Source organism: Phyllopteryx taeniolatus, chromosome 3, assembly GCF_024500385.1.
Source record: "Phyllopteryx taeniolatus isolate TA_2022b chromosome 3, UOR_Ptae_1.2, whole genome shotgun sequence".
NCBI lineage: Eukaryota > Metazoa > Chordata > Actinopteri > Syngnathiformes > Syngnathidae > Phyllopteryx > Phyllopteryx taeniolatus.
Window position 1 is genome coordinate 5953255 of NC_084504.1, and position 24152 is coordinate 5977406.

General features: G+C 41.4%; 1 protein-coding gene across 6 annotated transcripts; it reads right to left on the minus strand.

Moving 5' to 3' along the window:
• Positions 1–53: 53 nt before the first annotated feature.
• Positions 54–23984, minus strand: erlin2 (ER lipid raft associated 2). Of its 6 annotated transcripts, XM_061766630.1 has the most exons (13): positions 22787–22894; positions 21845–21882; positions 20877–21460; positions 18747–18828; positions 13550–13596; positions 13329–13390; positions 13127–13252; positions 12773–12846; positions 10791–10849; positions 8866–8957; positions 8691–8780; positions 8175–8254; positions 54–4642 (listed from the first exon to the last, which is right to left on the minus strand). In XM_061766630.1, the coding sequence occupies exons 3-13, from the start codon at positions 20915–20917 to the stop codon at positions 4469–4471; spliced, it is 927 nt and encodes a 308-aa protein (XP_061622614.1). In that variant the 5' UTR covers positions 20918–21460; positions 21845–21882; positions 22787–22894; the 3' UTR covers positions 54–4468. The 6 variants fall into 6 exon arrangements, 5 of the variants coding, with proteins under 5 accessions (XP_061622614.1, XP_061622613.1, XP_061622615.1 ...); XM_061766629.1 differs by lacking the exons at positions 20877–21460; positions 21845–21882 and adding an exon at positions 23885–23984; XM_061766631.1 differs by lacking the exon at positions 21845–21882.
• Between the last annotated feature and the right edge of the window lie 168 nt (positions 23985–24152).

The following is a 24152-nucleotide window of genomic DNA, read 5'->3' on the forward strand; positions in this document are numbered from 1 at the left end:
TGCCAAAGATGACAATGATAAGAGTAGATGCAATTCACAGAAAGTTTGTTCGGTCAAATAAATCCAGTATTTATTTTGCCTTTCATAACATTGTCAATTTAGCACAAATACAAACCATGCCCCTTTAAGATAATCAGGATCACCAGAGAACAGAGGCAACAACATACAGTACAATAAGTTCAGGACAACAGACATTAAATGGCAGTTGTACTGGGTTACACTCCAACTGTTCTTAATTGCTTGCGTCCGCTCACCGTGATACCAGAAACACTCAAGCAAATTAATTCATGTTTGTGGGATATACCTTTAACACGTCTCATATATTTCTATGTTCTGGTACCCTTAAGCTACAGTAAGGTCCAGGAGTATTTGGATAATGATGGGGACTATGAATTTACATTTGTATACCATGAGTGAAGAAAATGATGCAAGAGGAGTGTAGACTTTTTTGTAAATTTAACCCTTGAAGAGTTTCCATGTTTGTCATTTAAGGAAGTATAGTGGAAACGTGATAAAACCCTCCGATATAACGGATAATACGGACCATGGGGACCAAAGAATGTGTCCAAAATAGTTTCCATTTATCCAGTCTGTTAGTTCCATAATTGGCCACGGTTTACTGGCGGTGACGCATGTCTCCGGGTCATAGATATCCAATATGACTAGATCCAACTAACAGACGTTAGTGGCCATGTGGAATGTGACATTTCCACATGGCTGCTATGACGTCAGGAGTTCATCCATTACAGTAGCATATCGAGCTTAGTGCTCTGTGGTGCAGAGAGCGCTCACATGGCTGGCTGCGGTGTTAACACGAAGAGGAATACGACAAGTCTGTAGAGTCTGGAACATGCTATTTTTGGTAGAGTACATTTTTTTTTCTTTTTCTTGTCAAATCTTTTGCCTTTGGCAGCAGCGTTGGAACTCGGAAGCACTTATTCTTTACAGCTTATGACAGCGACTTGCCTATGACGAGTACGTCAGCTTCTAAATAAAGTACACCAGCGGTAAGTTTGGATTAATTGAGAAACTTTTAAGCTTTTTGTATATTTACAATAGCTTCATACTGTACTGTGCATCTTAGGCCCCCGAAAAAAGTACAAAACAATTTTCTACTGTACAGTAGTATGGTGAAAAAGTGCTTCAATGTACCGAACAATCGGCTATAACAGACGACCTCCTGTCACTATTAGTCCGTCTTATCGAGGTTCCGCTGTATAGCCATTTTATGAAGAGTACATTCATGTTCAGGGGCTCAATAATATTTGGACAACTGATCCACAAGAGGTTAAATGGCCAAGTGCAACCTATTTCGTTGTAACTTCAAGACAAATGCAGCAGATAAGTCTGCTGTTGACATCAGGTGCTGGAGCCATCATTAAGATGTAAGAACAGTATACATATTATTGTACAAGAGGGAAAAAAAAACCTAAGATGTGTCCACATGAACAGTGTGATACATTCTTATAAAGAAACTGGCGCGCTCATCAGCACAAAGATGCCTTAAAGACCACAGAGGTACATGATGATAATCTGGAGAAGGCATATCTTCCCCACACAAAATCTACAATCAAATGCCTTCCTGAATGTAAATGCAGTGTGTACAACAACACGAAGCCGGATTAAACTGTGGAAGAAAACATCTTAAAAAACAAACAAACAAAAAAAAACGTTTTGTCATCCAATCGTTTGAACAGATGAAACAAAGAAAATCGTATATCAAAACGATGGTAAGAGAAAGTATGGATAAGGAAAGGAACAGCTCATGATCCAAATTAACATAATTTGTCAAACATGGTGGAGACAGTGTTTCAGCAGTTTAAATGGCTGCTAATTGAATGGGTTTAGTGATCTTTATTGATGCGACTACTGACAGAAGTAACACAAATAGTGTGGTGTGTGGCCAGGGGTGTCAAACTGATTTTCGTCACGGGCCACATTGTAGTTACGCTATACCTCAGAAGGCCATTTTGACTGCCAACCAATATAAATGTTTAATCGCCTCATCATATTACATATACATTACAAACTGATGGATAATTGACTAGTTTTAGTTTTAGACAGAAGGATAATGGTTTGTTCCATTACTGTTCAAGTTACTGTAAAAAGGGGTTTGGTAACAAAAATAATGCTTGCAATATAACAACACTATTTAGGTACACATTTTAGCAAGATTCATGGAGGTTTGACATGATTTACTTTCACGAGCCACATAAAATGTATGGCGGGCCGGATCTGGCCCCAGGGCCTTGGGTTTTACACCTGTGCCCTATACACTCTGCTCACATTTAGCCAATGCTTCAAAATTGATGCTCACAGTGCATGTGGAAGATTACCTAAAACATATTTGAAAAAAATATATATAGACATGGAATATTCTTCAATAAATCTGATTCTGTCTGATTTCAACTTAACAGAGCATGATTTTCACTTACTGAACAAAAAGGTTAAGGCAAAAGACAGAAGTCATGACCTAAACACAAGTTAAAAGAAGCAAAAAAAAAAGGGTAGGTGGCAAGAAGTGAAGGCCTGGTAAAGCACCTCCGGAGATGAAACTCACATTTGGTGACGTTCTTGGACTCCAGACTTGAGGTAGTCATAGATTGCAAAGAATTTTTCATCCATCCACATAAAAAAAGATAACTACTTATTTATGTTCCTTTGTCCAAATACTTTAGGCCAGTCAACATTTTGAGAGTATACGGTCCAAATACTACTGAGCCCCTGAATATGGTGTTAAGTACAAAAAATTACTTGAATCCTATTCTGATTAACTGTGACGTATTAAAAAATAAAAAAATGTACAAAACTCATTTTCCAAATACTTCTGAACAAAACTGTATATGTCATTTGACAGAAGCTCTGATAACAAAAGTACAATTTCAAATATTTGTTCAACTGTAGCATATTATAGGCAGCTTTTCACAACAGAACACACTCACTTTCACCTGACCAAATTTTGCAATGTAAAAAACTAGCATTCACAATAAAACATACCCACAAACACACAGACTGTTCCATCAATAGAACTCAAGTTTTATAGTTAAAGCCTTATATTCCAAGTCATACTTTATTGAACTGTTTTGCTTGGACTGGAACAAAACCATCTTATGTCTGCCATTGACAGAACCCTCATGTCTGCATAGAATAATGCATCAACAATAGGGGCTCAAGCAAAATTCCTGAGTGGCCTCTATCGCTGTGGTTAAACACACTAGATTTGTCCCATTCATACACAACTTGTAAAAGACGTTGGTTATCACACCCAATGTGGAAAAAAGGGTTTACACACTGCTACTGTATATGTACCCACTGCAGTGTAAAACAGAAAAAGAAAAAAGAAAAGATGCAAAAAAGATGACAGAGTAGGGACAATTTTGGTCAAGACCTGTATTTTGAAGTAGAGGCTGACACGAGAGTGGATTTCAATGCGCACTACCTCCCACTCCCACAGAGATTGATCCCACTCCCTCCCAATCCCGAGCCAAAAATTTTACAGAATCCCGCAAATACCATGTTTTCTTCTCCCGTCATGGTTTCCACTCCCGGTGACTTTGTTGTCATAGCTCCCACTCGCTCCCGGTGATGTTCATTGCCCCTCCTGCGCAATCCCATAATTAACAGTGAAATTCACTCATACCCCACGGCAGCCAGTGGGAATTTCGAAAAAATGTCAGCCTCTACTTTGAAGCCAGTGAGAGTTAGCAACTTTTGTCACGGAGCAAGTAAAGTGAAATTTCAGTGATTTAGTGATGACGCTGGCATTGGTTCTAGTCTACTTCATGAATGATCAGTAAATGCTACAAGCTGCTAGAATGTGACTGAGGTCCAGTATATGACACACAACACCACCATTATAATCTTTTTTTTTTTTTTTTTACTGAAATTGGATTGGATGATGAAATGGATTTGGAGAATAATCAAAGTAGGAGCTAGTATTACCTTAAAAAAAAAAAGAAAATTAGCACTTGAAAGTTTGGATTTACAATATTTTTAGTTTACACAAAACTAGATTGCATGCATCTTATAACCAATCAACTAATTGGTCATTTTATAATAACATTCAAATGCCAATGATGAGTAAGATTTGTTGGGACGGGGTTATATGAAGTGGAAAATAATTGTAATATATTGCAAGCATTAACGATTGCTTGTTGCCACACAAGCTGTGTTCATTGGTTGCTAAAAAAATTGGGTGCACATAATGTGTATAAACTTTCTTTTTCTCCACCTCATATGCACCAACAGTGATGCCATGTAACATTTTAGGCCACCCTGAAAGGGTCCTATTCTGAGGTTTTCCATACCTACTGAAACACAGATTTTTTTTTAAAGCAGTGATTCTGAGATACTTGTGAAAATAAGGGCCCTGGTCAGCAGAGAGTCTCTGGGCTGGAGGTGAAGCTGCCTGCCATCATCTAGTCCACCACCCCTAGGTGGATGTCTAGGACCCAATATACCTTCTTTGCTAATCCATGTCCAAGATCTGCTCTGCTACAAGATCCACAGCTGCAGAGGCCTTTAGTGAGGTCCCAGCAGAGTCCAGGAACATTTGGGGTATGTCTTTCCCAAAGTAGATTTTGCTGTTGGCGGCGATGGCCTTGTACTTCATCAGCTGCAAGTATTCAGGTGTTAACTTCAGCTGCACGGGAGGAAACAGAATGGAAATTTTCAATTGTGAAACTCAGGTTTGTGCTGGCCTCTGGTGTGGTTTGTTTTGTTAGATGGGACCGAATCCATCATTCAGATTTGTATGGTTACAAATGTACTCTGGTGTGGTAAGTAACATCACAATCAACAACTATGAAAAGCAACAGCCTGAGGTTGAGGTTTGTCTTTAAACAACATCACAGTTACTACAGATAGTGGACAGCTCTGGAAAATAAATAGAGCAAACAATACTGTATTTATGTATCTCTGGTTTTACTTGTGTTTGAGTGAGATAAACATTTTTGTCCTATTCTATAAACTAGTGACTAATTACTCGTGCATTCAAAATAAACACCGTCATTTAGAGCATTTATTTGGAGAAAATGACAACTGGTCAAAAGGATGCAGTGCTTTTCAGATCTCAAATAAAGCAAAGAAAACAAGTACATCTCTAAACAACACAATAGTGTACTAATGTTTGAACTGAAAGAAGTAAGTTTTCTTTCAAAATAAAACATGGCTTGATTGACGCGTCCTTCAGAAAGACACTTCTGACCGATTCGTGTCGTACATCCCCAGTTTATGAAAGATACCTGATACCTGAAATTTTACACACAGTACCAAACACCGCCTCTTGGCATGGAATTGAATTCAACAGACATAGAAGCCAGCATTTTATCATGGTGGAGAAGTTTGTGTGTCCCAGTGGTCCGAGAAGCTGATGAAAGCTTTATGTGTCGGTTAGGAATCTCCAACATGAGTTGGCTCCGATGTGGGGGGAAGATGCCGGTCCGACCTGGCAGACCCAAACGTATTGTGAGGGTCTGTTGGGAACATCTGGCAGAATCCCGTCAAAAGGAGCTTCAACTCTCACCTCAGACAGAACTTCGCCCACGTCCAGAGGGACGCGGGGGACATTGAGCCCGAGTGGAGCATGTTCCGTGCCTCCATTGTTGAGGCGGCCGACCGGAGCTCTGGGCGTAAGGTTGTCGGTGCCTGTTGTGGCGGCAATCCCCGAACCGGTTGGTGGACTCCTGAGGCAACTGATGGCGAAGACGAACCCAGCGTTGGTGGTCGCTGAGGCAAAAACTTGGGCGTGGGAGAAGTTGGGTGAGGTCATGGAAAATGACTTCCGTACAGCTTTGAGGAAATTCTGGTCAACCATCCGTCGTCTCAGGAGGGGGAAGCAGTGTGTCAACACTGTATAGTGGGGACGGTGCAGTCAACTCAGGACTTCGTGAGTTGGTGGGCCAAATACTTCCAAGACCTTCTTCATTCCACCAACACACCTCCCCATGAGAAGGCTAATTCTGGGGACTCTGAGGTGGGTTCTTCTATCTCTGGGGTTGAGGTCACTGAGGTGGTTAAAAAGCTCCTCCGTGGCAGGGCCCCAGGGGTGGATGAAATCCACCCTGAGTTCCTAAAGGCTCTGGATGTCGTGGCACTGTCCTGGTTGACACGCCTCTGCAACATCACATGGACATCAGGGACAGTGCCTCTGGATTGACATACCAAGGTGGTGGTCCCCCTTTTTAAGAAGAGGGACCCAGAGGGTATGTTCCAACTATAAGGGGATCACACTCCTCATCTTAGCCTCCCTGGTAAGATCTATTCAGGGGTTCTGGAAAGGAGGGTCCATCAGGACGTTGAACCTCAGATTCAGGAGGACCAATGTGGTTTTCGTCCTAGCTGTGGAAAAGTGGACCACCTCCACTCCTTCAGCAGGGTCCCTGAGGGTGCATGGGAATTCACCCAACCAGTCTAGGTGTTTTGCGGACTTGGAGAAGGCGTTCAACCACATCTCTCAGGGAGTCCTGTCGGGTGTGCTCCGGGAGTATGGGGTACCGGACTCCCTGATACGGGCTGTTCGGGCCCTGTAAGACCGGTGTCAGAGTTTTGTCTGCATTGCCAGCAGTAAGTTGGATTCATTTCCTGTGAGAGTTGGACTCTGCCAAGACTGCCCTTTGTCAACGATTCTGTTCACTACCTTTATGTATGGATTTCTAGCCACAGCCGGGATCTTGAGGGGGTCTGGTTTGGTGACAATATCACATCGCTGTTTTTTGCAGATGATGTGGTCCTGATGTCTTCATCAAGCTGGAACGGTTTGTAGCAGAGTGTGACGCGGCACGGATGAAAAGCAGCACCTCAATATCTGAGGCCATGGTCCTCCGTCAGAAAAGGGTGGAATGCCCCTCTCCGGCTCAGGGAGGCGATCCTGCCCCAAGTATCTCGGTGTCTTGTTCACGGGTGAGGGAAGAATGGAACGAGCGATCGACAGGTGGATTGGTGCAGCGTCTGCAGTGATGTGAACTCTGTATCGTTAGTCGTGGTGAAGGAGGAGCTGAGCCGAAAGGCAAAGCTCTCAATTTAAGTTCCTACTCTCACCTGTGGTTACGACCTGTGGGCCGTGACCGAAAGAACAAGATCGCGGATACAAGTGGCTGAAATGAGTTTCCTCCGCAGAGTGTCCAGGCTCTCCCTTAGTGATAAGGTGAGAAGCTCGGTCATCTGGGAGGGGGTCAGAGCCGAGCCACTGCTACGAGAGGAGCAAGATGAGGTGGCTCCGGCATTTGGTTAGGATGCCTCCTGGACGCCTCCCTTGTGAGGTGTTCCGGGCATGTCCCACCGGGAGGAGGCCCTGGGGACGGCCCAGGACACGCTGGAGAGACGACTTGGTTGGCCTGGGAACGCCTCGGGATCCCCCCAGAAAAGCTCAACGAAGTGACTGGGGAGAGAGAAGTTTGGGCTTTCCTGCTTAAGCTGCTGCCAGTGCGACCCAACCTCAGATAAGCGGAGGAAAATGGATAGATGGATGGAAGAACATCCAAGGCAAACAGGTCCTAGGTGAGGGGCAAGAAAGTACGAGTCGAAAGATCTTATGATGGCATAAAACGAACTTGCATTTGGACGCGGGTCAGCAGGTCCCCTCAATGGCCTGAGGGTGTGACTTGAAGACGAGCACCTGGTGGCCAGGCCTGCACCCATAGGGCCTAGCCTGGCACTGCCCGAAGAGGCAGCCGGACCCCTCTTCCCATGGGCTCACCACACGTAAGAGGGGCCAAGGGTTTCGGGCGCATTGTGAGCTACTGGTAGCCTAAGATTGGGGGGACCCTGGCGGTCTGATCCTCAGCTACAGAAGCGGGTTCCAGGGACATGGAATGTCACCTCTCGTTAGTAAGCAGTCAGTGAGTTGGTGTGTATGCTGACGCACGGCTTGGACTGTAGAACTAGTCCTTTTGAGAGAGTTTGGAAATCTCTTCCATTCTGTAGTTGTCAGCAGTGCCGTCGCCAAGCAGGTAATGGCATACTTACGAACCCCTGGCTCGGTGGTTAGGGATCACCCGTGAAGACGAGAGGGTAGCCTTCCTCTGCCTTCAGGTGTGGGGTCCTGAATGGTGTTTGTGCCTATGTATCAAACAGCAGCTCAGAGTGCCAACTCTTTTTGGCATCCTTGGAGGGGATCCAAGAGAGACTCCCTCATTTCGGCAGACTTGCTCACCCGAAGATGTGTTATCTCTTACCTTGTTGGCTTCTGCTGCTTTCAGTGCAGTGTAGAACTCGGCATCTGCTTTGGCCTTCTGCCGTGCCAGGAAAGCCCCATCTAGGACCCACACACAAAGCAGGAAGGTGGCCTAACACTACAACTGTGTGCATTGCTTGAATTGTCTTGCAGGTAAGTGACATTGATGAAGTCATAAGGTTTATTGACTATATTAATGTTCTCCCCCCATCATTAGAGTTTTTCTTTGTTTAATCAGCTAGAGCGTGAAAGAGATTGCACGTTCCAAACAATTACACACTTGCCACGGCAGAGAAAGAATGTGGATCTGTTGAAAGCCCCAACTGTATTCGTTAGTCCGCATGAGCAGTCTCAATCGGACTGTCGCAATGGGTTATCCACATATAGTATTAGGCAGACATTAGTCATTACACTCTTATTGCAGCTGTGCACATCCTGCTAGGACTTGTCAAATATCTTTTGTTGCAGAAAAAAAAAAAAAGTATCTCATATAAAGATATGAGCCCAGGATACAAACCTTCAATTTCTGAGATCTTTTTCTCGGTTTCCTTCTCCATGACTTTTTGTCCAAACTTGATTTCTGCCACTTGGGCCACTTTTTCTGCCTCTGAAAGACACAATCTAAATTCAGACTATTTCTTTGAGCTTTTGTAATTTTTACATTATTAGTGTTTAAAATAATCCCATGTTACCAATCAGAGCTTTGATCCTTTCTGTCTCTGCCTCTTTCTCAACAACCTTCTGTGTCTGCTGGGAGATCAACAGCTTTGTCTTCTCACTCTCCCTGTGGGAAATATGCATCCTTGAACACTGAAGGATACAAATCGGTAAAACCAAATTTGTCTTGTAGTCTTATCCAGGCATTACGTGTTGTCTGTCTCAGACGTGTTGACTGTCCCAAACCGCCGACCTTTTTAAAAAATAAATAAATAAAACTTTATTTGCGGTTGTACTACGTCAAAAAACACGTGACAAGGCTAAAAATAAATTAGCTTTTGTATTCAAATATACTGTACACGATGGCGACGCAGAGTAAGTGTCTTTTACGGAGCCGATCTGCGAATTATAACAAAGCCGATCAGCATAAAATGCTAATTATGGGCCGATACCGATCAGGCGCATCAGATCGGTGTAAAGTCTAATAATAATAATAAGAATAATGCATTAAACGTGCGCTTTTCTAGACACTCAAAACGCTTTACAATTGCACACATTCATTCACTTCAGTCACACCTGGTGGTGGTAACCTACTTGTGTAGCCACAGCTGCCCTGGTGCAGTCTTTTAGAAGCATGGCTGCCATTCTGCGCCTACAGCCCCTCTGAATACCACCAAAACTCCAACCACATTCATTCATAGGCAATGTGGGTAAAGTGTCTTGCCCAGGGACACAACAACAACATGCACTCGGGCAGGGGTACTCTTCTGTACTCTTCTTATCCTCTGGGTCATGCTGCCCACAGGATGTCAAAAATTAATTTTAAAAGATTATTTGAATGAATGCATACCAGGTGTATTTAATTAATCTAGATTATATATTCAATGTCACTAAAATACTTTCCTTTGCACCAGTTGTATGAGTACTGCTGTGGCAAATTGGACTATATTCTTATTTTATACTTCTATACTTCTGTCTTTTCTTCCTGCTTACAGTAGATTAGATGCTAATATTACTCTGGTCCCCCTGAAAAGCTACTTTTGTGTTGTATTTTTACTTTTTTGGTTGCTCCCATTTTTGTTGGTAATGGTGAATATTGCTATCCATCCCATTCAACCACAAACTATTTTTTATTTTGGTTACGTAAATAAATATAATTGGACATATTCATAAATAAATATTTAGAACGTTTTCTTTCCTTTTTTCATAAAACAGTACTGTATTTGTTTTAAGTTCATGAATAATTATATTTTAGCATGACAAATATTTGGGTAAAGAGCAGTATGTGGACAGATACTGCTGTACAGTATTAACCACTACAAATTATTTGGGTAATTACCAATGCTCTTAATTTAGGGCAGTTGTGGCATAAACTTTACATTGGGTGGTGGTCTACATTTGTTTCACTGCAAGCTCCACATATGCGGCGGACCTGTATACTAATTGGCAAGTGGAATTCGATGGCTTGGTAATGAAGTGCTGCTGCCTACACGAGTCAATCACGGGGAGAATCAGCCGGCTGTGGCTTTTCTGTGGTTGTTCGCAAGTGTGAATCACTCCTGTGACTGTAGCTGGGATGGAGCCTAAGACAACAAATGTCTAACAATACCAGGAAAAGTTGCTTTCACTTTTTGGAGAAAGAGGCAAGGAAAGAGGGATCTGAATGCTAACTAAATATACTATAGCAAGTCACTAAGTTGGCACCGATGCTACATTCAGAGTTCAGGTTGTTAGAGGGTTGGGGTGAAGAGTTTCACAGTTGCTGTGACAGAGGACATTATGGTGATTCTTCAAGTCAAACTAAGACACTAAAAGATTTACATAAACAAGCTGTGGTTTCCTCTACAAGATTTGGCAGTGTGTGCTACAAGAACATCTAGTAGAGGGACAAAACACACAATACAAATGTCGGGGCCCAAGGAACATTCTATGCTCACACATGAAACAAAAGAAAACTCACATGAGCTCGTAGTTTCTGCGGATACTCTCTGGGATGTTGGGCTTTGTGACACGTACTGCCTGTAAAGCAGAAATGCACAACCAGACAGAAGAGACTGATTAGCTCTAAGTAAAATGTTGCCTAAGAAGTGGTCGCCACAAGAAGAGGTATTAATAAGGAAAGGCAGATATCGAGGAGCCCAGATGTCAAAGCTCAACATCAAATGTGAGAAGATTACTGGTTTCCCAGAAAGAGCAGAAATTGTTATTTCAACTGGTTTTGGTTATTTATCGGAAACGTCAGGCCTGGATAATAAAACTCAAGGGAGAGTGTAAAACAGAATGAAATGTGTCTATGAGTTTGAATGGGGTTCTATATTAACACTAACAAAAAAAAAAAAAAAAAAAAAAGGAAAGAACATTGCTGATGACTGCTCCTGTGGGGAATGTGAGGGGCTATGGAGAGGTTGTGAAAGCTAACTATAAATGCCTTCTGGTCTTTCAGTGACACTATAATTGAATGTTGAACTAAGCCAACATAAAACTTCTGAGGGTTTCAAGTGATGGTCACGCGTATTTTCACAAAGTATTGTGGTATAACACTATCTATAAAAATGGATCAAATGAAAAGATTTCTGCTAGACATGAGTTCCATAAGAGCAGCGGATACTTCAATACTGTCACAAACATTTGGGATGAACTACAACAGCGACTGTGAACCATTAGGTCATCCTGTGCGACATCGGTGACATCTGACCACACAAACTACACCACAGACAGACCAAACCACACAGACTAGGTGTTGAACTGACAAGTCGACTGCACCACACGCAATGACGGTTATAGCTTGAGGTTGATTAATTGGCAAATACATTTTTTGGCAACGACACAGACTCCTCGCCGAAATGAAACAGGCGATGGGTTTGCACAGCAATCTAGCAGTTTCTGCCTCAAAAGTGATGTGCATTACGGCATCAAACAGTTCAATTTTGCTCTCATCCGAGCAGACTATAGTCTCCCAGTATTTAACTGGCTTGTCCAAATGTTGTTCAGCAAACTTTAAACGAGCTTTGACATGTTTTTATTTTTTCAGCAATGGGGTCTTGCGTGAGGACCGCGCATACAGGCCATGGGGGTGGAGTACATTACTCACTGTTTTCCTTATGACAACAGTACCTGCTACCAGGTCTTTTTGAAGCTCTCCACAGGTGGTCCTTGGCTCTTGGACAACTCTAGTGATTATTCTTTGAACTCTTCTGTCAGAACTCTTGCGAGGATCGAGGCAAATTTATGGCTTTCCACTTACGTATTATGCCCCCAACCGTGCTCGCTGGAACGTTCAGAAGCTTAGATATCTGCCTGTAACCAGTGCCATTATGTTTTGAAATAATTAGTTTGCAATGGTCTTGAGACAGCTCTCTGCTCTTACCCATTGTAAGATGTGTCCCACACCGCCAACGTTTAAAAAAAAAACAAAAAAACAACAACTATTGGTTGTCAAATATTTACGGTACTACGTCAAAAGATACGCGACAAGGCTAAAAATAAACTAGCTTTTGAATTCAAATATACTGTACACGATGGCGATGCCAAATGTCTTTTGCGGAGCTGATCAACGACATCACACCGATTCACATTGGTGTTACCTTTCACTGTTGCACCAGATCCAGCTTTTATAAGCATTGCACGACTTGTTAAATAATGGCCGCATTTAAAATAATAAGGGTTATGTTTCAATCCCGCAAACAAAACAAAAATAATAGGGGATACGATGACAGTTTTACTTCCCCCAAAATGTGTGGTCCTGTATTTAGGAAAATTGAAAAGATAGCCTGGAAAAACCCATTACTGAAACTGGAAATCCCCAGTAAGGTAAATTCAGCAACAGATGTTGATGTGCAGCATAGAGTGTTACAATACATAGATAAACTAATACAAACAAAAACGAATACATGACTGTGTGCTTGAGTCCTCATGTATTTGTGGTGACCATTTTCACTGTACCTGGATGATGAGACCAGGTGCCATGCTTGTTAGATCTTCTTGCAATGTTAGTTTCAGGTTTTCGTCGATTTGGTCTGAAGAGGAGAGTGTGGGTGTACAGAAGAGAATAGGACTTAAACTAGCACCACGGAACAGCAACAACAACAAAAACAGCAGCAAGAGCAACAACAACAACGTAGACTACGTATGTGGACCAAAGTGTTGAGTTGGTCCCCCCCCCCCTTTTTTTTGTTTTTTTAGATAAAGTGTGTCTGTGTAAAAGTTCAAAGTTTTGCTCCAGTCAGCCTTCCTGTGTGGGGATGGGTGTTCTATTAAAGCATTGGTTATTAGAGTCGTGCCACTTTTTGTACCTACCAAACAGGCCAATGTAGACCTCCTGCAGAGAGTGAACACTGCAGAACTGGTTGAGTTCATGGTGAACCTTATTGAATATTAAAGCTTTGTCGTAATCTGCAGTGAAATTCCTTACTATGTCAAACACTGTAGAGGAAGAGAGACATGGCATCAAACACACAACATGCCGACTTTCTGATCAAATAGTTTTTTCATTGTTTACCTGCTGTGGGAACAAGGTAGTTCACAACCTCTATGCGGTCAAAGTAGATCATCACTCCTCCACTGAAAGAGGTTTTATTACTTTTGTTTAGTGAAACAGTGAAAACGATGCCAATGCATTTTCTTTACAGTTTGAAGCATCCTGAATACATTGTGTCTTGGAGCATTGGTATGATACATCATGAGGGCACATACGAAACCACTTAAAACAATCAACCCTACCTAGTGCCACAGGGAACGTTTTTCACCTCATCTGTCTGCAGCGTCGTCTACAAGGCAAGAAAAATTGTCAAAGCATATTTACCAAACTACATGACCCATAGGGAGAGAACTGAGTATACCAGACAGGTCAGAAGTTTACATACACTCATCATGGGCATGGACGTCATTAATTTGGGTCTTAATGATTTTTTTCCCCTAGAATGGAATAATTATACAATGTACACCACCATGCCCTTAAGCAGTGTAAAAGTAAACTCCTCGTATAAAATATAACCATAAGGTATGCTTTAATATGTGAATATGAGGAAATATCACAAGAGTAATTACTGTACAATTTGTTAATATACAGTCCAACGTCACTAGACTTTCACCAAGTGTTGTATAAACCTCTGTGTATGACAGCATGTTAAAGGAAAGAGTCAGTTTCCACAGGTTTGTTATTAGCATTATAAATGTGATATTAAAATAACATTTGAAGACTATAAAGGTTTTGTTGCAAGTAGGGTTGGGCATCGTTTGAAATTAAGAGATTCCGGTCCTGATTCAGTTTCCTTATTTCGATGCGGGTTTCAAACGATTCTCGATTCCGATTCTTTTACGGGGCTGGGTCAAAAAAAGTTTGAATGGTTTAAATAAAGAATGTCCAAAGTATGAGCATCAATTTTCTTAGCAGCCCGCAGCATAGACTAAAATGAACATTTGCCTCTGGGTTCTTTATAACCAGTATCAATATCAAAGCTATGAACTAAAAGGCAATGTGTGTGAAACTAACCCAATTGACAAAATTAATTAATGTTTCAGGTAAAAGTTAAATATAGCATTGTTAAAATTGTTATTTGGGACAGTTTTATCATGTCAAATGGTTTATATGTGCAAGTTTTAACTTGACTTCCTTTTTTAAGCTTGTATCTTGAAGGGGATGCACCGGAACTCAGCCTTTGGCACGAAAATTAACTTCACATGATTTGTTTATTTTTATTTATTTTTTAAATAAATGGATGGAACAAAATGCTACAAAACATTGATTCCTTTCCTTACCCGCCAATGAGGCACAAGGTTAGAGTTTGTGATACTGTGAGACGTTTACAGGTCACAATTTTTCTCACTAAATATACAACCCCAATTCCAATGAAGTTGGGACGTTGTGTTAAAGATAAATAAAAACAGAATACAATGATTTGCAAATCATGTTCAACCTATATTTAATTGAATACACTAGAAAGATAAGATATTTAATGTTCAAATAGATACATTTTATTGTTTTTAGCAAATAATCATTAACTTAGAATTTTATGGCTGCAACAGGTTCCAAAAAAACTGAGACAGGGTCATGTTTACCACTGTGTTACATCACCTTTTCTTTTAACAACATTCAATAAATGTTTGGGAAGTGAGGACACTAATTGTTGAAGCTTTGTAGGTGGAATTCTTTCCCATTCTTGCTTGATGTACAGCTTCAGCTGTTCAACAGTCCGAGGTCTCCATTGACGTATTTTATGCTTCATAATGCGCCACACATTTTCAATGGGAAACAGGTCTGGACTGCAGGCAGGCCAGGCTAGTACCCGCACTCTTTTACTACGAAGCCACGCTGTTGTAACACGTGCAGAATGTGGTTTGGCATTGTCTTGCTGAAATAAGCAGGGGCGTCCATGAAAAAGACGTTGCTTGGATGGCAGCATATGTTTCTCCAAAACCTGTATGTACCTTTCAGCATTAATGGTGCCTTCAGAGATGTGTAAGTTACCCATGCCATTGGCATTAACACAGCCCCATACCATCACAGATGCTGGCTTTTGAACTTTGCGTCCATAACAGTCCGGATGGTTCTTTTCCTTTTTGACCCGGAGGAGACGACGTCCACAATTTCCAAAAACAATTTGAAAGGTGGACTCGTCGGACCACAGAACACATTTCCCCTTTGCATCAGCCCATCTTAGATGAGCTCGGGCCCAGAGAAGCCGGCGGCGTTTCTGGGTGTTGTTGATAAATGGCTTTTGCTTTGCATAGTAGTTTCAAGTTGCACTTACGGATGTAGCGCCGAACTGTATTTACTGACATTGGTTTTCTGAAGTGTTCCTGAGCACATGTGGTGACACATGTTACACATTGATGTCGGTTTTTGATGCAGTGCCGCCTGAGGCATTGAAGGTCACAGGCATTCAATGTTGGTTTTCGGCCTTGCCGCTTACATGCAGTGATTTCTCCAGATTCTCTGAACCTTTTGATGATGATATGGACCGTAGATGATGAAATCCCTAAATTCCTTGCAATTGTACATTGAGGAACATTGTCCTTAAACTGTTCGACTATTTTCTCACGCACTTGTTCCCAAAGAGGTGAACCTCGCCCCATCTTTGCTTGTGAATGACTGCGGAATTCAGGGAAGCTCCTTTTTCCCCAATCATGGCACCCACCTGTTCCCAATTAGCCTGTTCACCTGTGGGATTTTCCAAACAGGTGCTTGATGAGCATTCCTCAACTTTCTCAGTCTTTTTTGCCACCTGTCCCGGCTTTTTTTTTGGACTGTGTTGCAGCCATAAAATTCTAAGTTAATGATTATTTGCTAAAAACAATCAAGTTTATCAGTTTGAACATTAAATATATTGTCTTTCTAGTGTATTCAATGAAATATAGGTTGAACATGATTTGCAAATCATTGTATTCTGTTTTTATTTATGTTTAACACAACGTCCGAACTTCATTGGAATTGGGGTTGTACTTCCAAAGGTGCTATTGACCTGAAAATTTCACCAGATGTTGGGAACAACCCAAATAAGCCATACATATAAAAAGAAAGTAGAACAAATAAGCTCAGTGTGTGAAAATGTGAAATGACACAGTGAAAAAGTATTGAACACATGAAGAAAGGGAGGTGCAAAAAAGGCATGGGAAAACCAAGACAACACCTAAAATCTATCAATAAACAGCTATCCAGCTCCTTGTCAGTGCAAATGAATATCTGCTGCTTCAGTCCTAATTGATGGCCTACAAAAAGGTCTCATTGCCAAGGTGTGAGTCAAGACATCTTATGATGGGTAAGAGCAAAGAGCTGTATGAAGACCATCGCAAAGTAATATCTAAGCTTCTGAACGTTCCAGTGACCATGGTTGGGGCCATAATATGTAAGTGTAAAGCGAATCATACCACCATAAATTTGGAGTAATGTACTCCACCGCCATGGCCTGTATGCACGCTCACCACGCAAGACCCCATTGCTGAAAAAAAAAAGCATGTCGAAGCTCATTTAAAGTTTGCTAAACAACATTTGGACAAGCCAGTAAAATACTGGGAGAATATAGTCTGGTCTGATGAGAGCAAAATTGAATTCTTTGGATACCATAATACATATCACGTTTGGAGGAGAAATGGCACTGCACATCACCCTTAAAACACCATACCGACAGTGAAGCTCGGAGGTAGGAACATGATGGTGTGGGGCTGCTTTTCAACAGATGGTACTGGTTAACTTCACATTATTGAAGGAAGGATGAATGGGCAAATGTACCGAGACATTCTTGACAAAAATCTGCTGCCATCTACGAGGATGATGAAAAACGAGGGTGGACATTTTGGCAGGATAATGACCCAAAACATACTGCCAAGGAAACTCTCAATTGCTTTCAAAGAAAAAAAATAAAGCTGCTTGAATGGCCCTGCAAATCATCTGACTTTAATCCAATTGAAAATCTATGGAAATAACTGAAAATCAACGTCCAGGAAAGAAGCCTTCAAGATTTGAAGACTGCTTGTGTCGAGGAATGGAATAAAATCACACTAGAGCAATGCACATGGCTAGTTTCTTCCTACAGGAGGTGTCTTGAAGCTGTCATTGAAAACTAAGGCTTTTGTACAAAGTATTAAATGAATACCATTTGGCTTGTTCAATACTTTTTCCCTGTGTCATTTTACATTATTACACACAATATCTGTTTAATGTCACTTCCAAATAAACTGAGAAATAGTAAGCAGTCATAGCATATTGTAGAATTTTTTTATATAATAACTGAAAATGTACTATATCCAGGCCTGTTACGATAATTACTATATCGAATTATCATTTAATAACTATAAATGGACACGATATTTTTTCCGGACTCGATAAAAACAGATTTACATGAGTGTTTGTTTACATACGTCATCGACATTCAGAAGCAGACTGAAAGAAAGAATTAGTGTACTCGAAGCTATGTTTTCTGACGGCTAGTCAGCAACTGTGCAATTACATAAAGTTGAGTGGCATAAATGGAATTAGTTCCAAAGTTTAATGCCACAGCAGTGTTTTATGAATATTTTGAATTCAAGCCAGATGAACGCGGTGACTGGCGACCCCGCTAATATCAACGACAATGAGCTGGTATGGCGAATTTTATGAAGTTGTAACAAAAACAACATAAACCTCAACGTAACAAAATCAATTGAAAACACAACCATCCCACCTGATTTCTTTAGCTGAGAACAAAAAAAGGGACATTTCCCATTTCCTGTCGGCTTGCAAGCCTTTGCCCAACATTGCAAATGTAAACATGACAGCATATATAGTGCACACTCACATATATAGTATAGCGTTACTCGCTTCACAGCGAAAGGCATGCAGCTATTCAACATGTTGGGAAAGCAGTGTTTGTTTAATGAAATGCTGAAGACAGTACGAATCATTGCAAAATAGGTTGCTTATTCTGGTTGCTGAGCTGTTAGTTACTTTGCACTTTTTTGAACCAGCCAGGAAGTTGATTGGCAGTATATTGGCTTTTAAGGTATTCCGTCTCTAGATCTCTGTGCCAAATATTTAATATTTGTTCAAGCGCAATTTTTGTGCACAGAGCCTGAGTCTGTTTATTTGTATTTATCCTGAATTATTATGCTTGCGTTCTTATGCTCTAATGTCATTATATCAGTGGCATACAACAATATTATCGTTTGTTGTGAAAGTTTTGGGGAAAATGTATCATCCTAAACAGTTTATCGTGACAGGGCTAACTATTATGTTATCATGATGTAAATGGCCTATATTGTGATAGAATTTTTTTCCACATCATCCAGCACTCGTCCTCTTTAACAATCACATATTGGCGTTGTGTTGATAATGCCATGTTTTGCACAGAAAATAGAGGTTTTAATTTACAGTTTGTAATGTTTTTTTCAATGATGCAATACACAATACATTATCATAGAAATATAAATTCACTTGAATCACCTGGACAGACTTGTAGGAGGTGATAAATGGAAACATAAGATGGAAACCAGGTCCACTCGTGGTGGTCAAGAGAGCTCCTCCCCTGTTTCACAAACACATGGGCATTCATTCAATGAATCTCGTGAAAGATTATACAACAAACAAGAAACACATTTTTCAGTTGTGATGAAGCAAGACACTGGAGCCATTAAAACCCAATGACCTTAAATCCGAACAATGTTAGACAACCAAATTTACAAGGAAAATTATGGCTCAAAAGTCAGCTAGACATGAGCACAATTTACTACACCTCAGTTCAGAAATTAAAGTACGGTAACTCTGTAGCCAAATCTCATTTCTTTACAAGCAAACACACACACACACACACGCACGCTGGTCATTTAATTAGAATATCATGAAAAAGTTGATTTCAGTAATTCCATTCAAAAAGTGAAACTTGGATAATGTATATATTCATTTCACACAGACTGACATATTTCAAGTGTTTATTTCTTTTAATGTTGATGATTATATCTGACAACTAATGAAAACCCCAAATTGAGTATTTCAGAAAATTAGAATATTGTGGAGAGGTGCAATATTGAAGACACCTGGTGCCACACTCTAATCAGCTACTTAACTCAAAACACCTGCAAAAGCCTTTAAATGGTCTCTCAGTCTAGTTCTGTAGGCTACACAATCATGGAGAAGACTGCTGACCTGACAGTTGTCCAAAAGATGACCATTGACACCTTGGACAAGGAGGGCAAGACACAAAAGGTCATTGGTTAAAGAGGCTGGCTGTTCATAGAGCTCTGTCTCAAACCACATTAATAGAGAGGCAAAGGGAAGGAAAAGATGTAGGAAAAAAGTGTACAAGCAATAGGGATAACCGCACCCTGGAGAGAATTGTGAAACGAAACCCATTCAAAAATGTGGGGGGGCTTCACAAAGAGTGGACTGCAGATGGAGTCAGTGCTTTAAGAACCACCACGCACAGACATATACAAGACATAGGTTTCAGCTGTCACATTCCTTGTGTCAAGGCACTCTTGAACAAGAGACAGCGTCAGAAGCGTCTCGCCTGGGCTAAAGACAAAAAGGTCTGGGCTGCTACTGAGTGGTCCAAAGTTATGTTCTCTGATGAAAGTAAATGTTGCATGTCCTTTGGAAACCAAGGTCCCAGAGTCTAGAAGAAGAGAGGAGAGGCACAGAATCCACGTTGCTTGAGGTCAAGTGTAAAGTTTCCAAAGTCACCGATGGTTTGGGGTGCCATGACTTGTCCTGGTTTTGGTCCACTGTGTTTCCTTAGGTCCAAGGTCAATGCAGCTGTCTACCAGGAGGTTTTAGAGCACTTTCTGCTTCCTGCTGTTGACCAACTTTATGGAGATGCAGATTTCATTTTCCAACAAGACTTGGCACCTGCACACAGTGCCAAAGCTACCAGTACCTAGTTTCAGGACCATGGTATCCCTGTTTTCATCCCTGACCTCAACCACATAGAAAATCTATGGGGTATATTGAAGAGGAAGCTGCGATACGCCAGACCCAACAATGCAGAAGAGGTGAAGGCCACTATCAGAGCAACCTGGGCTCTCATAACACCTGAGCAGTGCCACAAACTTATTGACTTATATCCTTAATATGGTGGCGTGAAAACAACCCTGTCGCTTTCAAAGCATCAAGTAGTGAGGAGCAAAAAAAGTTGAAACCAACAGGCATGAGGATCCAGCATGTGTGTGTGATTTGCTTTATTTATTTATGTATTATTTTTTTTGGCACCATTGATTCCAAAACAAGGGCCAGTCTCAAGAGGGGTTTTTATGAGAAGAGAAAAACAGCAGTAATACTCTGTCAACAAACAATGTTTCTTGTTGTCATTCTCACATGAATGTGACTAAGAATGCAAAAATGTAAACTGTCTGAATAAAGATTTTATGAAGTTGCCAGGTGACTATGGAATTAAATGTTTGTTACTTTATCTTTTTTTTTTTTTAATATTGAGAAATCTGGACAAATCATGTCAACCAGTGTCCCACAACAAATTGTGGTCTTGCTCCTACGTTTGACCGCAGTGAAGAACGAGTGTGAACTACAGAAGAACACAAACAACAAATTGATCGTTGTGGGTTGTCAATTAGGCCTTCTTGCCTGCAACTGGTAGTGGTGCATTCTGAACAGGTTTGTGACATCAGCTATGACCACTTCCTCGTGGACCTCCCAAAATGGCACAATTCTGAGTCGCATTTTTCTGATCCACATGGCAATGACAATAGAAAGAGTTTAAAGACAAGTTTGTTAGTTAGTCTCTATATTCACTTTCATTTTCATCATCTTCATATTTCTCAACAATAATTCGTCAGCTGTGGGTACTTTATTCATTCAAGTACATTTATGCGACTAGGTTTAGTTGGGCCTTGGGCTTCATTATCTTTTCCATTTTGTTGATCTGTTTTATTCTTACCATTTTCTGCCATCTAATAATATACACAAACTACACTAAGGAATCTGTACGGGGCAAGCAGTGGGCCCTTAAAACTAAAAATGAATTTATTCATTGTTCCTATAGTGTATCAAATAAATTTAGGGCCCTTTCACCGTACAGCCCAAGCGACACAAAGGGTAGGTTAGTACAAGTGACAGGTGCACTTGAATTAAAAATGTTTTGATTTGGGCGCAGCACGCTGTGATGACGTCTCGGCACATCCAATAGGAATGGTGGTGGAGTGATTTCACTGTGAAAACAAAGGACAAAATGAAGGACTCAGTCCCAAGCTCTGGGACACAAGACAGAAGTACTGTGATCTGGTTTGAGAGAAGAAAGGAAAAAAAAGGCAGAGTGATGGAGGGAGACCTCCACTACTTTGGGTGTGCCAAGTTTGTTGAAAATGTTAGAAACTTCTGATTTAAACATCCATCCACTCATCTACCCATTTTCCATATCGCTTCCCCTCACTTGGGTCGCGGGCATGCTTGAGCCTATCCCAGCTGACTCTGGGCGAGAGGTGGGGTACAACCTGAATTTGTCGCCAGCCTATTGCAGGGCACATATAAACAAACAACCTTTCGCACTCACATTCACACTCACACCTATGGGCAATTCAGAGTCTCCAACCTACCGTGCATGTCTTTGGGATGTGGGAGGAAACCGGAGTACCTGGAGAAAACGCACGCAGGCACGGGGAAAACATGCAAACGCCACACAGGTCCTCAGAACTGTGATGCTACATGATTCAAAATTTTTTAACAATAATAATAGCTTGAAATAAAATATAGCATTGCACACAGGCTGTCAAATTGCTCCCTGCTCAGCATGAAGTACACTTCGAAGCAGTCTTCATGGGGCTCATGGTCACAAATGAGCCTAACCTCCTACAGACACTGCCGTGACATTAGGATTGGATGGATCCATACCCTTCTTTTAGCTGCTGCTCCTCTCCTCCTTACCTCCTCCTCCGTCACCTCTTCCAGATTATTCGAAGAAATACCATGTAATTCCGTTGTAACAGTGAAAAATAAACATTGCAGAGCTGTGGCCTACTTCACGTCCAAACAAGCAACAAAAAGCACCAGCCTCCAAAAACACTGCATGTTTGGTTGCCTCTCTCTCTTGGCTATCCCTCATGTTTGAGGATGATGGTCTTCGCATCGAGTTAACGGTGAGTCCTGAAATGACTGATGAGTCCGGTTTGGGCTAAGTTTCTGGTGAAAGTTGCTGTTTCGTTGCATAGCAACCAGCACCAAATATGGGCACATTTGCGGCGTGCCTCCTTCGTCCTAGCACTGTCCTGCGCCCTACCCTGTGATGGGTGCCAGGCAAACTAAGTGAAATAACTAAATGTGAAGTCCCTTTAGTCAAAAGTCAAAAACACTCTCACAGCAATATCACAGTCTGATATTTACAACATGTCTACTCACTACTACTAACTTTCAAAGGCCTTCTTAGTTATGGTTAAGATGTCATTGGCAAACAGATTTGAAGCAGATGGCTGTTCTACAGCTAAGCAGGTTAACTGCTTTGCACACACAGAACAGGCAAGCGTGCTGGAGTGAACACTCACCTGTAGTACACTCCAGTGTGACCTTCATCGATCTTGTGCATCGAAGCTAAAAGCGCTGCTCCAGCAAGAGCCACAATAATTGAGAATATGGCACCCCACTGTGCCATCCTAGAAAGCAATATAGACAGACAGCATGTGACAATGAGTGGCCAGTTCAACTGTGGTGTCCAAATTAAAAAGGCGACAGAACCAGAAACTCTCCCCCAAAAATTGTCTTTCTGACCTGCATCCACTCAACAACACACCGTAACTAACACATACACGTATGCACTGTTTATCTCCACTGAGCTAAGGCTTATCCTGACATTAGCTGGGACTCAATAACCTTGTCACCCTTAAAGAGGATTGGCTATAGAGCATCTCTGGCTATAAAATGTATTTCAAAAATTTCATATGGGGAATCCCTCTGGACAGAGTTTGAACTGTGGTGCTTGTGGATGTGTTGCTTTACCTCTTATTCGGGACACGGAGAGATAAACTGATCAATCTGCAGCTGACTGGTCTCATTAGCCAAAGGTTTAAAAACGGCGTGCATTTCAATTTCCATCTGTGTTTTACCAAAACGTACTTACGGTGTGGCGATAGCGCACCGCAAGTGGACTTTAGAGGCATTTGCACGCGTGTCCGCTGAACTAGTACGCCCATAAAATACCCCGAAATTTGAAGTTAACATGATCTTGACTAAAATAAAGCTTCTGCCGAACCATGGTAATAATTTTAAACATTTGCTCCCACTGGAAGACTACTAAACAGGCTTTGCATTAGTTAACAAACAATCTCGAAAACAATCAATGGAATTCGTCTCCAGGGATATATAGCAGGGGTTGCGTGGTTGAAGTTTTATTGTTTTTAATCTCTTTTGTAACGAAAACCGTATTTTAAAAATACGTTGTTATGCATACTGCAAGTTATCGTGGTGTCACAACCTTGTCTTTTCGTCACCATTACAACACTAAATGTGGGCAAATGGTCTTTGAGCTTTGCGAACGATACCACGCAATGTCTTTAGAATAAGTTGCCATTGAGATGGTAGTTACTTCGCATATTGTTACGTTATGTATATTTCAACGCGTGGTGTCCTTTCTGTGAAGTTCTTACCTTCAATTTGGTACAAATCGATGCTAAACAATAAAAGAGCTCGCAAGCACTTGCTAAGACTTCTTCCTCACAATGACTCAAACGGCGAATAGGCGCGCTACTGACCTCTAGTGGACGAACAACTAGAATGCCAGTTCAATACTACGATACTAGACTGACATGATAGATAGATAGATAGATAGATAGATTTTATTTATCCTGCGAGGAAAATTACATTACACACCAAAGCCAGGCGAATGTACCACGACACCATTAGTGACTAAAGAAA

Coding starts and splice junctions, on each gene's coding strand:
- erlin2 (XM_061766629.1), bottom strand. CDS start 22,893: ATGGCACAGTGGGGTGCCATATTCTCAATTATTGTGGCTCTTGCTGGA. Junction 13,597..18,746: donor CCTCCTACAAGTCTGTCCAG/GTGATTCAAGTG, acceptor CTTGCCTTGTAG/ACGACGCTGCAGACAGATGA. Junction 8,781..8,865: donor AAGGATCAAAGCTCTGATTG/GTAACATGGGAT, acceptor TGTGTCTTTCAG/AGGCAGAAAAAGTGGCCCAA.